This window comes from Chlorocebus sabaeus, chromosome 5 (genome assembly GCF_047675955.1).
Source record: "Chlorocebus sabaeus isolate Y175 chromosome 5, mChlSab1.0.hap1, whole genome shotgun sequence".
In the NCBI taxonomy this organism is placed as follows: Eukaryota; Metazoa; Chordata; class Mammalia; order Primates; family Cercopithecidae; genus Chlorocebus; species Chlorocebus sabaeus.
In genome coordinates, this window is record NC_132908.1 from 22,782,456 (window position 1) to 22,794,519 (window position 12,064).

General features: G+C 43.2%; 1 protein-coding gene across 1 annotated transcript in view; it reads left to right on the forward strand.

The window, feature by feature from the left end:
* The window catches only part of SLC5A11 (solute carrier family 5 member 11), a 73,721-nt gene that overhangs the window by 14,152 nt on the left and 47,505 nt on the right, over positions 1-12,064 (forward strand). The window contains exons 3-5 of the mRNA XM_007988220.3: positions 2,397-2,468; positions 6,201-6,305; positions 8,509-8,568. Of these exons, the coding sequence (XP_007986411.3) occupies positions 2,397-2,468; positions 6,201-6,305; positions 8,509-8,568 (237 nt within the window). The remainder of the gene's footprint in view (positions 1-2,396; positions 2,469-6,200; positions 6,306-8,508; positions 8,569-12,064) is intronic.

Below are 12,064 nucleotides of genomic sequence, written 5' to 3' on the forward strand. Positions count from 1 at the left end.
TGTAATTTATTTAACTAGTCTCGGGCTGAGGGTCATTTGGATCGTTTCCAATCTCTTACTATAATAAACTATACTATAATAAACAAACTCTGGCCGGGCACGCTGGCTCATGCCTGTAATCCCAGCACTTTGGGAGGCCGAGGCGGGCATATCACTTGAGGCCAGGAGTTTGAGACTGGCCTGGCCAACATGGTGAAACCCCATCTCTACGAAAAAGACAAAAATTAACCAGGTGTGGTGGTAGGTGCCTGTGGTCCCAGCTACTCAGGAGGCTAAGGCAGGAGAATCACTTGAACCTGGGAGGCGGAGGTTGTGGTGAGCCGAGATCACGCCATTGCACTCCAGCTTAGGCAACAAGAGTGAAAATCTGTCTCAAAAACAAACAAATAAGTAAATAAATAAATAAACTCTGCACACTATTTGGGAGTGCAGCTATAAGACAAATTCCCTGCAGCAGAATTGCCAGGCTAAAGAATATACGCATTTGGTATTATACTAGTTTGTGTCAAATTGCACTCCTTAGGTGTACACATCAGAAATGATGAGGAAGTCTGTTTTGTCGCATTCTCACCAACAGTGTATTGCCAAACTCATTTTTGTCAGGCTAGGAAAAATAATATCTCAAAGTATTGTTAATATGCATTTATCTTATAATGAATGAGACTGGGCCCCATAACATATGTTTAAACACCATATATTTTCTTTATGTGAACTATGGCTTCATATTGTTTGCCTTATTTCTGTTAGGTTCTTCTTTTTCTTATCAATTTCCAGGAGCTCTTTTTGTATTAAGGATATTAACAACTTTGAGATAAAAGGTCAGGCGCAGTGGCTCACACCTGTAATCCCAGCACTTTGGGAGGCCAAAGTGAGCAGATCACTTGAACTTAGTTCAAGACCAGCCTGGCAACATAGTGAGCTACCATCTCTACAAAAAACACAAAAATTAGTTGAGCATGGTGGCACATGCCTGTAGTCCCAGGTACTTGGAAGGCTGAGCCAGGAGGACTGCTTGTGCCTAGGAGTTCAAAGTTACAGTGAGCCATGATCATGCCACTAGAGAGAGAGAGAGAGAGAAAGAAAGAAAGGAAGAAAGAGAAGGAAGAAAGGAAGGAAGAAAGGAAGAGAGAAAGAGAGAAAGAGAAAGAGAGAAAGAGAGAGAGAGAAAGAAAAAGAAAGAAAGAAAGAAAGGAAGAAAGAAAGAAAGAGAAAGAGAAAAAGAGAGAGAAAGAGAGAAAGAAAGAGAGAGAGAGAAAGAAAGAGAGAGAGTGAAAGAAAAAGAAAGAAAGAAAGAAAGAAAGAAAGAAAGAAAGAAAGAAAGAAAGAAAGAAAGAGAAAGACAAGAGAAGGGAAGGAAAGGGAAAAAGAAAGAAAAAGAAGAAAAAAAATGAAAGAAAGAAAGAAGAGAATAGAAAAAGAGAAAGAGAGAGGAAGGAAGGGAGGAAGGAAGGAAAAGGAAAGGAAAAGGAGGGGAAGAAGAAAGAAGAAAGAAAGAAAGGCAGAAAGAAAGAGAAAGAATGGAAGGAAGGAAGGAAGGCAGAAAGAAAGAAAGAAAGAAAGAAAGAAAGAAAGAAAGAAAGAAAGAAAGAAAGAAAAGAAAAGGAAAGAAAAAAAGAAAGTTAATCACCAATGTGATGGTATTAACAGATGGGATCTTTCTAGGGTGATTAAGTCATAAGAACTGAGCCCTCACGAATGGGATTAGAGACTTTATTAAAGAAGCTCAAGGGAACTAGTTTTACCCCTTTTTGCCCTTCTGTTCCTCTGGCATGTGAAGACACAGAGGAGGTACTATCTATGAGGAACAGGCCCTCACCAGACACCAAACCTCTCGGTGCCTTGATCTTGGACTTCCCAGTCTCCAGAATTGTAAGAAACAAATTTCTGTTGTTTAAAAATTTTGGGTATTTTGTTATAGCAGTGCAAAACAGACTGAGACATTGAGCCTCAGTTTCTTCCTTTATCAGATTGGCCTAATGACAACAACCTTATAGGGGTTGGTAAGGATTAAATGAGGTGATGCATATAAAGTGCTTGGCACAGCGTTTGGCACATAGTAAACACTCAATAAATGGTATCAGTTATAAAATATCATAGACAAGCCATGAGCCTAAGACTCAAATGTCTAGGGAGATCAAGTAGATTATCATAAAATAAATGTTTGTAGCAACAAGTGGTAGGAACTGTGTTGACCTGAAGAGTTTATGTCTCCTCTAAAGACGCCAAAATTAAAATTTTCTCCAAAACTGTGGGAGAAACAAAATACATTTGATCTCCCAGAAATATATCCAAATCTGGCCCTTAGGACTCCCAGTTTGCAATCCCTGGCCTTGGGCATTTTGAGATGTCTCTGATTGCTAATGTCTTCCCTCACCCACCTCTCTTCTTTTTTATAGTCCACAGTGAAGACCAAAAGAGACACAGTGAAAGGTTACTTCCTGGCTGGAGGAGACATGGTGTGGTGGCCAGTAAGTGATCTTTGGTTCAATTCAAGTCACTTCTTAAAGAATCTTTAAGTGCTGGGATTCTGTCCAGCCTTTGATCTCTCAGGACTCTCTGATCTCATGTTGTTTGGAAGTCATTGTCTAAACTAGAGAAGGCTTAGCTCCAGCTCAAATTTGTTTAAACAACAATGAAAAAATTCATCAGCTCACCTAAGGGAAAAATCTGGAGTTAGGTTTTAAATATATATATTTATATAAATATAATATTTTTATAATATATATTATATATAATATATAACATATATAATTTATTTATTATATATAGTTATATATTATATATAACTATATATTATATGTAATTTATAGTTATATAATATTAAATATAATTTATATAATATATAATATATAATAAATATATACATATATATAATCACAACCTTAAACAGAAAACCAGTATCGTTTGCTCTACACAGGAAAGCAGGGAATCATAAAAACAAAATTTAAAAATGTGCTTTTCTCCCCTGGACTCATTCATGCAGCTGCATTTAGTTGGTGACTAGGCTAGATAGAAGTCCAAGATGGCTTCATCCACATTTGGGGGACTTTGGCAGTGATCACTGGAATACTGGGACCTCACTCTCTCCCTATTCTCTTTCGTCATTCAGTGGTCTAGCCCAGGGTTTTGTGGTTTTTCTTGCTATTTTTTTTGTTTTTGTTTTAACCAGGTAGCTGAATTTCAAGAGGGCAAAAATGAAAGCTACTAGGCTGTTAAGGTCTTAGCCGGGAAGTCATACAGTGTCACTTCTACCACGTTCTGTTGGTTCAAGTAAATTACAGGCCAGCCCAGTTTCTATATGGGCCAAGTGGAAAAGTCACATTTCAATGGTGTCATTGGGAAAGGCAGAGTAAAGAGCTTCAAAAATGCTCTCCTCCATAAAAGTAATGAGAACCGAAGCAAAAAAAAAAAAAAAAAGAAAAAGAAAAAAGAAAATTGTCAAAATCAACTTTTTTAGAACTCTGGAGATTAACCACATGCTGCAATAATTCAGGAAGCATTTATTCAAGAAAAACAGCTGGATCTCAGGAAAAAAACAGTGAGCTTTGGCCCTGTTTCCATCTGTTTCTCTTTAGCCGTGTAGTAGCCTTGGGAACCACCAGCCTAGAAGCAACTTAAGAGGTCAGAACGGGGTTAGAACTCTTTCAAACTCCATTCTCAAAGAAAGGTCACTATTTTACCTGTCATTTAGTTCCTGGAAAGCCCCACCTGCTAGGCTCATCTTTGTTTGACCTTACCTAGAAGGTAAGGTCAGTGTGAATAGCCTTTTCCCTAGACACATTTGTAGAAAAACAATCAGTGGCAATTGTTTAACATTGCAGCTGTGGCAATAACAGTTTGGCAAATAATATTCTAATAAAGTAACTTCAGTAGAAAAGCTGGGAAGTGAGATGCACATAGGGTGCTTTGAAAAGCTCAGACATATTTCTGGGAATCTAGAAGGCCATGTGCACAGGACCACACACATGCTCAGGAAAGACCCAAGAAAGCCCTAAGCTCCTGCTTCTGGCTGACCTTGAGGCTCTGCACCAGCAGGAAGTGAAGGCTAAGGCAGAGTTGTAAGCTGGAAGAATTGCAAAGACTGGAAAAATTATTGGTTTCAGGGATTTAAGAAAATGTCTGTTCAGTCATTAGCTGCCCAGTAAACTGAGCATAGATTTTGGTGGACACACGTGACAAAGAATTCAGACTTTATAAACTTAATTTAAGAAAGTCATGAAACAAACAATAGAAGCAGCAACAACAACAGGAATGAATAGAAGAAACAACAATAAACCCTGAAGAGTCAGGAATGATCAGATTTCTAGAGTTACCAGTGACATTATTTTAAATGTCCACCTTTAACAAAAAATTATAAGCCATGCAAAAAGCCCAAGAAATTATGGTCCATACACGGAGGTGGGGGGAGCAGTCAATAGAAAGTGTCCCTGAAAAAGACCAGATGTTATATTCACTAAACAAAGGCCTTAAATCAGCAATTTTATGTATATCCAAAAACCACACAAAAAAGCCATGTCTTAAAAACTAAAGAAAAGTATGAGAACAATGTTTAACCAAACAGAATATATCATTAAAGAGATAGATATTATTGGCCAGGCGTGGTGGCTCACACCTGTAATCCCAGCACTTTCGGAGGCCAAGGCGGGCAGATCATGAGGTCAGGAGATTGAGACCATCCTGGCTAACATGGTGAAACTCCATCTCTACTAAAATACAAAAAATTAGCCAGGCATGGTGGCGGGCGCCTGTAGTTCCAGCTACTCGGGAGGCTGAGGCAGCAGAATGGCGTGAACCCGGGAGGCGGAGCTTGCATTGAGCCAAGATAGCGCCACTGCACTCCAGTCTGAGTGACAGAGCGAGCCTCCGTCTCAAAAAAAAAAAAAAAAGAGATAGATATTATTATTATTATTATTATCATTATTATTTTGAGATGGAGTCAAAGCTATAGTAATCAAAAGAGTGTGATATTGACAGAAGGATAAACATGTAGATCCATGAAACAGAATTTGATAAGAATTTGATAGGAAAGTCAATAAGGAGGCAAAAAGGCTCTTTCACAATTCTCTCTCCTCTCTTCTCTTCCTTCACCCTTCTCCTCCTCCTTTCCTTCCTCCTCCTCCTCTTTTTCTTCTTGCTCCCTCCTTTCCCCTCCTCACTGGATCTGCCCTTTTTTTTTTCTTTTTTTCTTTTTTTTGAGGTGGAGTCTCTGTTGTCCAGGCTGGAGTGCAGTGGCGCAATCTCGGCTCATTGCAACCTCCACCTCCCCAGCTCAAGCGATTCTCCTGCCTCAGCCTCCTGAGTAGCTGGGATTATAGGCATGTACCACCACGCTTGGCTAACTTTTATATTTTTAGTAGAGACGGGGTTTCACCGTGTTGGCCAGGCTGGTCTCAAACTCCTGACCTCAAGCGATCCGCCTGCCTCGGCCTCCCAAAGTGCTGGGATTACAAATGTGAGCCAGAGTGCCCATCTGGGCCTGCCTTCCTGTGCAGGTCTCCATTCTCCTCTCTCTCTGAACTGGCAGTGATGACTGGCACATGGTGAAACATGCCTCCACACCACTCCCTCACCCCCATCACACACACACCTCCCTGGTTCAACATCCCCAGTCCAAGGGACCAGCAGAGATGGTGTCCTTGTTTCAAATTCCCAGGAAAGAGAAGATAATTTGCCCAGCTTGGGCCAGGTACCCAGGCTTGTCCGATCAATTGAGACCAGGGAGACCAGGGATTGGCATCATCAAGTACAGCACTAGCCATTTAGTGCTATACCAGGAGGACTATCTACTTTGCTAAGTTAGAAGCAGATCTGGGCAGTTAAAAAGGCTTCCTGATTCTCATCATGAATCACTTTCTACATTACCTCTCATCTTCTTTCCTGACCCCGACCCCCGCAGGGATGCTGGGTACAGTTGTTAAAGCTGTGCACTGCACAACCCTAGAGGGGGCAATCTGCATTTTAGGCCCTGTAGACATGAATATTTATTCTACCAATCTCTGACAGGTGGGCTCTGACCAAGTAAGAGTCTTGGGAAAGGAGAATCTCATTCTAATGTAAACTAAAATGCCAGATAGGCTAGGGGTGGCCCTGCCTTCCTCCACTTTTCTTCTCTGTCCCTTTAGAGCATGGAAAGAATCAGGGGTGGTGAGCAGGTACCCTCGACTTTGTCTCCAAGATCTGACCCCTCCATCTTCCCACAGGTGGGTGCATCCTTGTTTGCCAGCAATGTTGGAAGTGGACATTTCATTGGCCTGGCAGGGTCAGGTGCTGCTACGGGCCTTTCTGTATCAGCATATGAGCTTAATGTAAGTATTTTACTCAGGGCATAGATGACATCTTACCTCTACCTAATAGGTAGATCGCAGGGGCATGTTGTATGAGTTTTAAAAGCCCTGCACTTTAAAAATAGAATGGTGGGGCCGGGCGTCGTGGCTCATACCTGTAATCCCAGCACTTTGGGAGGCAAGGTGGGCAGATCACAAGGTCAGGAGATCGAGACCATCCTGGCTAACATGGGGAAACCTCGTCTCTACTAAAAATACAATAAATTAGCCTGGCGTGGTGGCAGGCACCTGTAGTTCCAGCTACTCAGGAGGCTGAGGCCAGAGAATGGCCTGAGCCAAGATCGTGCCACTGCGCCCCAGCCTGGGTGACGGAGCGAGACTCTGCCTCAAAAAAGGAAAAAAAAAGAAGAAGAAGAAGAGGAGGAGGAGGAGGAAGAAGAAGAAGGAGGAAGAAGAAGAAGAAGAGGAGGAGGAGGAGGAGTGAGACTCCGTCTCAAAAAAAAAAAAAAAAAAAAAAAAAAACAAACGAAAAAAAAAACACCAAACTCCAAAAAACCCCCCAAAAATAGTGGGTTGGGCACGATGACTCAGGCCTGTAATTCCAGCACTTTGGGAGGCCGAGGTAGGTGGATCATTTGAGGTCAGGAGTTTGAGACCAACCTGGCCAACACGGTGAGATCCCATCTCTACTAAAAATACAAAAATTAGCAAGGCTTGGTGGTACACGCCTGTAATCCTAGCTACTCAGGAGGCTGAGTCAGGAGAATCACTTGAACCTGGGAGATGGAGGATGCGATGAGGTGAGATCGTGACACTACACTCTAGCCTGGGCAACAGAGTGAGACTATGTCTTAAAAAAAAAAAAAAAAAAATGGTGTGTGAAGAGGAGGGCTCAGAATTCCCCTCCTAGAGATGCAGAAGAAAGAAGGTATCGTGGAGACTGAAGCGTATTTCTATGTACTTTAGACATCAATCAACCATCGCAAAAATTTTATAGTTTAGTAGTTTTTGACTTTTTTGGCTACCTCTGGGATACCCAAGAGATAAGATACACTCTCCTATATAGCAGGGCTCATTTGGGATATGATTTTTACTGGGGTCAGGGCAGGGAGGGGATTATTAATAATGATCATTGCCTTCATAATGTCCAATATTTTTGGGATGCTTACTCTATGCCAGGAACAGACTTTGATACGTTACACACACTATCCCATTATAGGATTCATTTACAGATTGGACCCACACTGCCTAGGTTTACATTCTTGCTCCAACTCTTATAAACTTCAGCGGCAAGTGGCTTTTTGTGTGATCTTGGGTGGCAAGTGGTTTTTTGTTTTGTTTTTGTTTTTGTTTTTGTTTGAGACAGGGTCTCGCTCTGTCGCCCAAGCTGGAGTGCAGTGATGTGGTCACAGCTTACTGCAACCTCCACCTCCCAGGCTCAAACCATCTTCCCCTTCAGCCTCCCAAGTAGCTGGGACCACAGGTGCACGCCACCATGCCTAGCTAATTTTCATATTTTTTGTAGAGACGGGAATTTCACTGTGTTGCCCAGGTTGGTCTTGAACTCCTGGGTGCAAGTGATCTGCTGGTTTCTGCCTGCCAAAGTGCTGGGATTACAGGCGTGACTCACCGCACCCAGCTGGGCAAGTTTTTTAACCTCTCTGGGCCTCATGTACATAACAGGCATATTAATGGTACCTGCCATGTAGAATCATTATGAGGGTCAAATGAATTAATGCTTGTAAAGGGTGCAGAGAGGTGCCTGGCATACAGTACTTATTAAGTATCATCTCACTGATTTCCTTGCAACCACCTAGAAAGGCACTGATATGCCCATTTTCCACGTGAGAAAAATGAGTCTTGGAGACCTGTGTTAACTCTTGTGGTCGGTCTTTGAACCCAGGTCTGCCTGCTGTCACAGCCTTGTTGTAATCAGTGCCAAGGAAGGGAGGGGGCACAATGAAGCAATGACATGATGTTTAGGAGACACAGAACTAGGAAGCATCGCAAAAGGCTTTTTTTTCCACTCTCCTCTTCCTTCCTGAATCCGTTCTCCATGTTAAAAAAGGAAATATGAAGGTCAGCGCAGGTGAACCACTCAGCAAGTAAGAGACTACACCAGAGGTGGAGTTCAGGCCAGCCTGCTTCAGGGTGCAGAGGGAAATCCAAATGGGTACCTTGTAGTGAGCTGGGGGCCAAGTTCTGACTGTGTTTTCTTGAGCAGGGCTTGTTTTCCGTGCTGATGTTGGCCTGGATCTTCCTCCCCATCTACATTGCTGGTCAGGTGAGTCGGGGAACATTGGCATGCTGTATAATTGAAAGATGCTTTGGGAATCTCAGCCCTGCAGTCCCTCCCTCATCCCGCCATCCCTCCATCCTGCCCATGGTCATCCATCAGACTGCCACTCAAAGGCCCCAGTAAAGGGGAGGGATGATCCACAGGTGAGACAATGAGAAACCCGGTCCGTAGCACTTCCTGCCAGTAACCAACATCCAAGGCACAAAGAGGGCGTTTGGAGGTTGGAAAAACTATGGGCCCCCAAATTTTAACTACCAAAACACAAATGTAAAGCTCACACCCTCTTTTAAATGCTTAAATCACAATATGTTTCTGCTATATTTTTTTGAGACAGGGTTCTGGTTCTGTCCCCAGGATGGAATGCAGTGGTGCAATCTTGGCTCACCTGGTCTCACCAGCCTCCCCAGCAGCTAGGACCACAGACGCACGCCACCTCACCCAGCTAATTTATATATATATATATATATATATATATTTTTTTTTTTTTTCCTAGTAGAAAATACAAAAACTCCACCATGTTACCCAGGCTGGTCTTGAACTCCTGGGCCCAAGTGATCTGCACACCTCAGCCTCCCAGTCTGACTAGCTGGAATTACAGGCATAAACCACGATGCCCAGCCTATGCCCTACTTTCTACTAAAAAATAAAAATAAAAATGAAAGTATATAGCTCATGCCTGTAATCCCAGCACTTTGGGAGGCCAAGGCAGGCTTGAGGCTAGGAGTTCGAGACCAGGCTGGGCAACATAGTGAAAACCTGTCTCTACTAAAAAAATACAAAATTAGCCAGGTATGGTGGTATGCACCCATAATCCCAGCTACTCAGGAGGCTGAGAAGCCATGAGAATTGCTTGAGCCTGGGAGGCGGAGGATGCAGTGAGCTGAGATCACACCACTGCACTCCAGCCTGTGTGACAGAGCGAGACCCTATCTCAATCATATATATATATTTTTTTTTAAAATCACATATATATTAAAAAATCATACATATAATTCAGTGATTTTTTTTCTTTCTTTGCACACAAAACTATAATAATTGAGCTATTTCTGTCTGGTACAAAATGTCAACATTTTAGTTACAAAATAATGCTGCTTTTGACTCTTTGAAAGCATTTTTTGCCGGTTGGTTTTTTTTTTTTTTTTGACAGAGTTTTGCTCTTGCCCAGGCTGGAGTGCAGTGGCGCGACCTCAGCTCACTGCAAACCTCTGCCTCCCAGTTTCAAGCAATTCTCCTGCCTCAGCCTCCCAAGTAGCTGGGATTACAGGTGCCCACCACCACGCCCAGCTAATTTTTGTATTTTTAGTAGAGACAGGGGTTTCACCATGTTGGCCAGGCTAGTCTCAAACACCTGACCTTGTGATCCACCTGCCTTAGCCTCCCAAAGTGCTGGAATTACAGGCATGAGCCACTATGCCTGGCCTGAAAAGCAGTTTTTGAAAAATCATCTATGATCTCACTGGCAACATTGCATCATTCATATTTTCTTAATTCTGTTCTAGATGTTCTACTGCACGTGGCAAGATCACACAATATCACAGTGTTGTTCGTAAAGCAATAACTGATTTTAGCTTTTTATTATGGAAATGTTAAAAAATACACAAAGTAGGCTGGGCATGGTGGCTCATGTATGTAATCCCAGCACTCTGGGAGGCCGAGCTGGGTGGATTGCTTGAGGCCAGAAGTTCGAGACCAGCCTGGGCAACATGGAAAAATCCCATCTATACAAAAAATACAAGAATTAGCTGGGTGTGGTGACACACACCTATAGTCTCAGATACTCAGGAGGCTGAGGCAGGAGGATTAGGATCACTTGAGCCCGGTAGGTTGAGGCTACAGTGAGCCATAATTGTGCCACAGCACTCCAGTCTGGGGGACAGAATGAGACCCTATCTCAAACACACACACACACACACACGTGCGCACACGCACAAAGTAAAAAAAGCTTGGGAATCAGAAATCGTGTTAAAAATCCCTCAGGCTGGGTGCAGTGGCTCACGCCTGTAATTCCTGCACTTTGGGAGGCCAAGGAGGAAGAATCACTTGAGTCCAGGATTTCAAGACCAGCCTGGGCAACATAGCAAGACCTCATCTCTACTAAAATTTTTTTTTTTTTAATTAGCCGGGCCTGGTGGTGAGTGCCTGTGGTCACAGCTACTCGGGAGGCTGAAGTGGGAGGAACACTTGAGCCCAGGAGTTGGAAGTTGCAGTGAGCTATGATCACGCCACTGCAGTCCAACCTGAGTGACAGAGAATAGCAATTCTGTGTTAACGGCAGGGGTATATGGGTAAGTAACCTCCCTTGGAGGTAATCCCAAAAGTCTAAAATGCAAGACCTTTGGTGAGCAGGGGGCCTGGGTCTGCTGCTGACCCCTGTGGCTAGGTCCCATGTAGACAGAGGATCTGAGGTATAACAATACTAGACTGGAAATGAAGACCTCCGGGTCAATGCATCAAGAAAGTTATTGAGCGCCTGCTACGGGAAGGCATATGTGATGGTAGAGATGCAAGTAAGTGAATATTTAGGGTTGCCAAACATTCTCACCTGATGGCTTCCATTTTCTCTGGCAAACAGAAGATAATGTCACCAGCTGAGAGTGAGAAAGGAACTTGTGAAGCTTTAGGTTGAGAAGATGCAAAGTTTGTTGTTTTTGTTTTATTTTGTTTGTTTGTTTTGAAATGGAGTCTTGCTCTGTCACTCAGGCTGGAATGCAGTGGCATGATCTCAGCTCACAGCAAGCTCCACCTCCCGGGTTGAAGCAATTCTCTGCCTCAGCCTCCCAAGTAGCTGGGATTACAGGCACCCGCCGCCATGCCCGGCTAATTTTTGTATCTTTAGTAGAGACGGGGTTTCACCATGTTGGTCAGGCTGGTCTCAAACTCTTGACCTCGTGATCCACCCATCTCAGCCTCCCAAAGTGCTGGGATTACAGGCACGAGCCACTGTGCAGGCCAGATGCAGAGATCTGAAATGGCTGCAGTAGTTGTTTGTAATAGAAAAACCTGGGAACAACCACCATGTCCATTAACAGGGAACTGGACGGCCAGGCTATACTACTTCATGCTGTGACAAGGGATGAAGTCCATAGAGGCATGCTAATCTACAAGCTATTGTTAAATAAGAAAATAAAATCTCCCGGATCTACACATCCTCTGGGCAATATCTTACACATACACAAAGGAGAGGTTAAACCCAACCTAGATAATAAATGCCAAAGTGTTGAGAAAAGTTTAAAAGCGACCCAATTTGTTTTTATTAGGACATGAAATAAGCACTCAGAAAAGCAATGAAACGCGCGCGCGCACACACACACGCACACACACACGCACACACACAACAAACACAAAAATGCAACCTGACAGATTATTGTTAAAGGAACACCCACATCAAGACAGAAAACAATGTCAGCCTGGTGCGGTGGCTCATGCCTGTAATCCTAGCACTCTGGGAGCCTGAGGTGGGCAGATCACTTGAGGTCAGGAG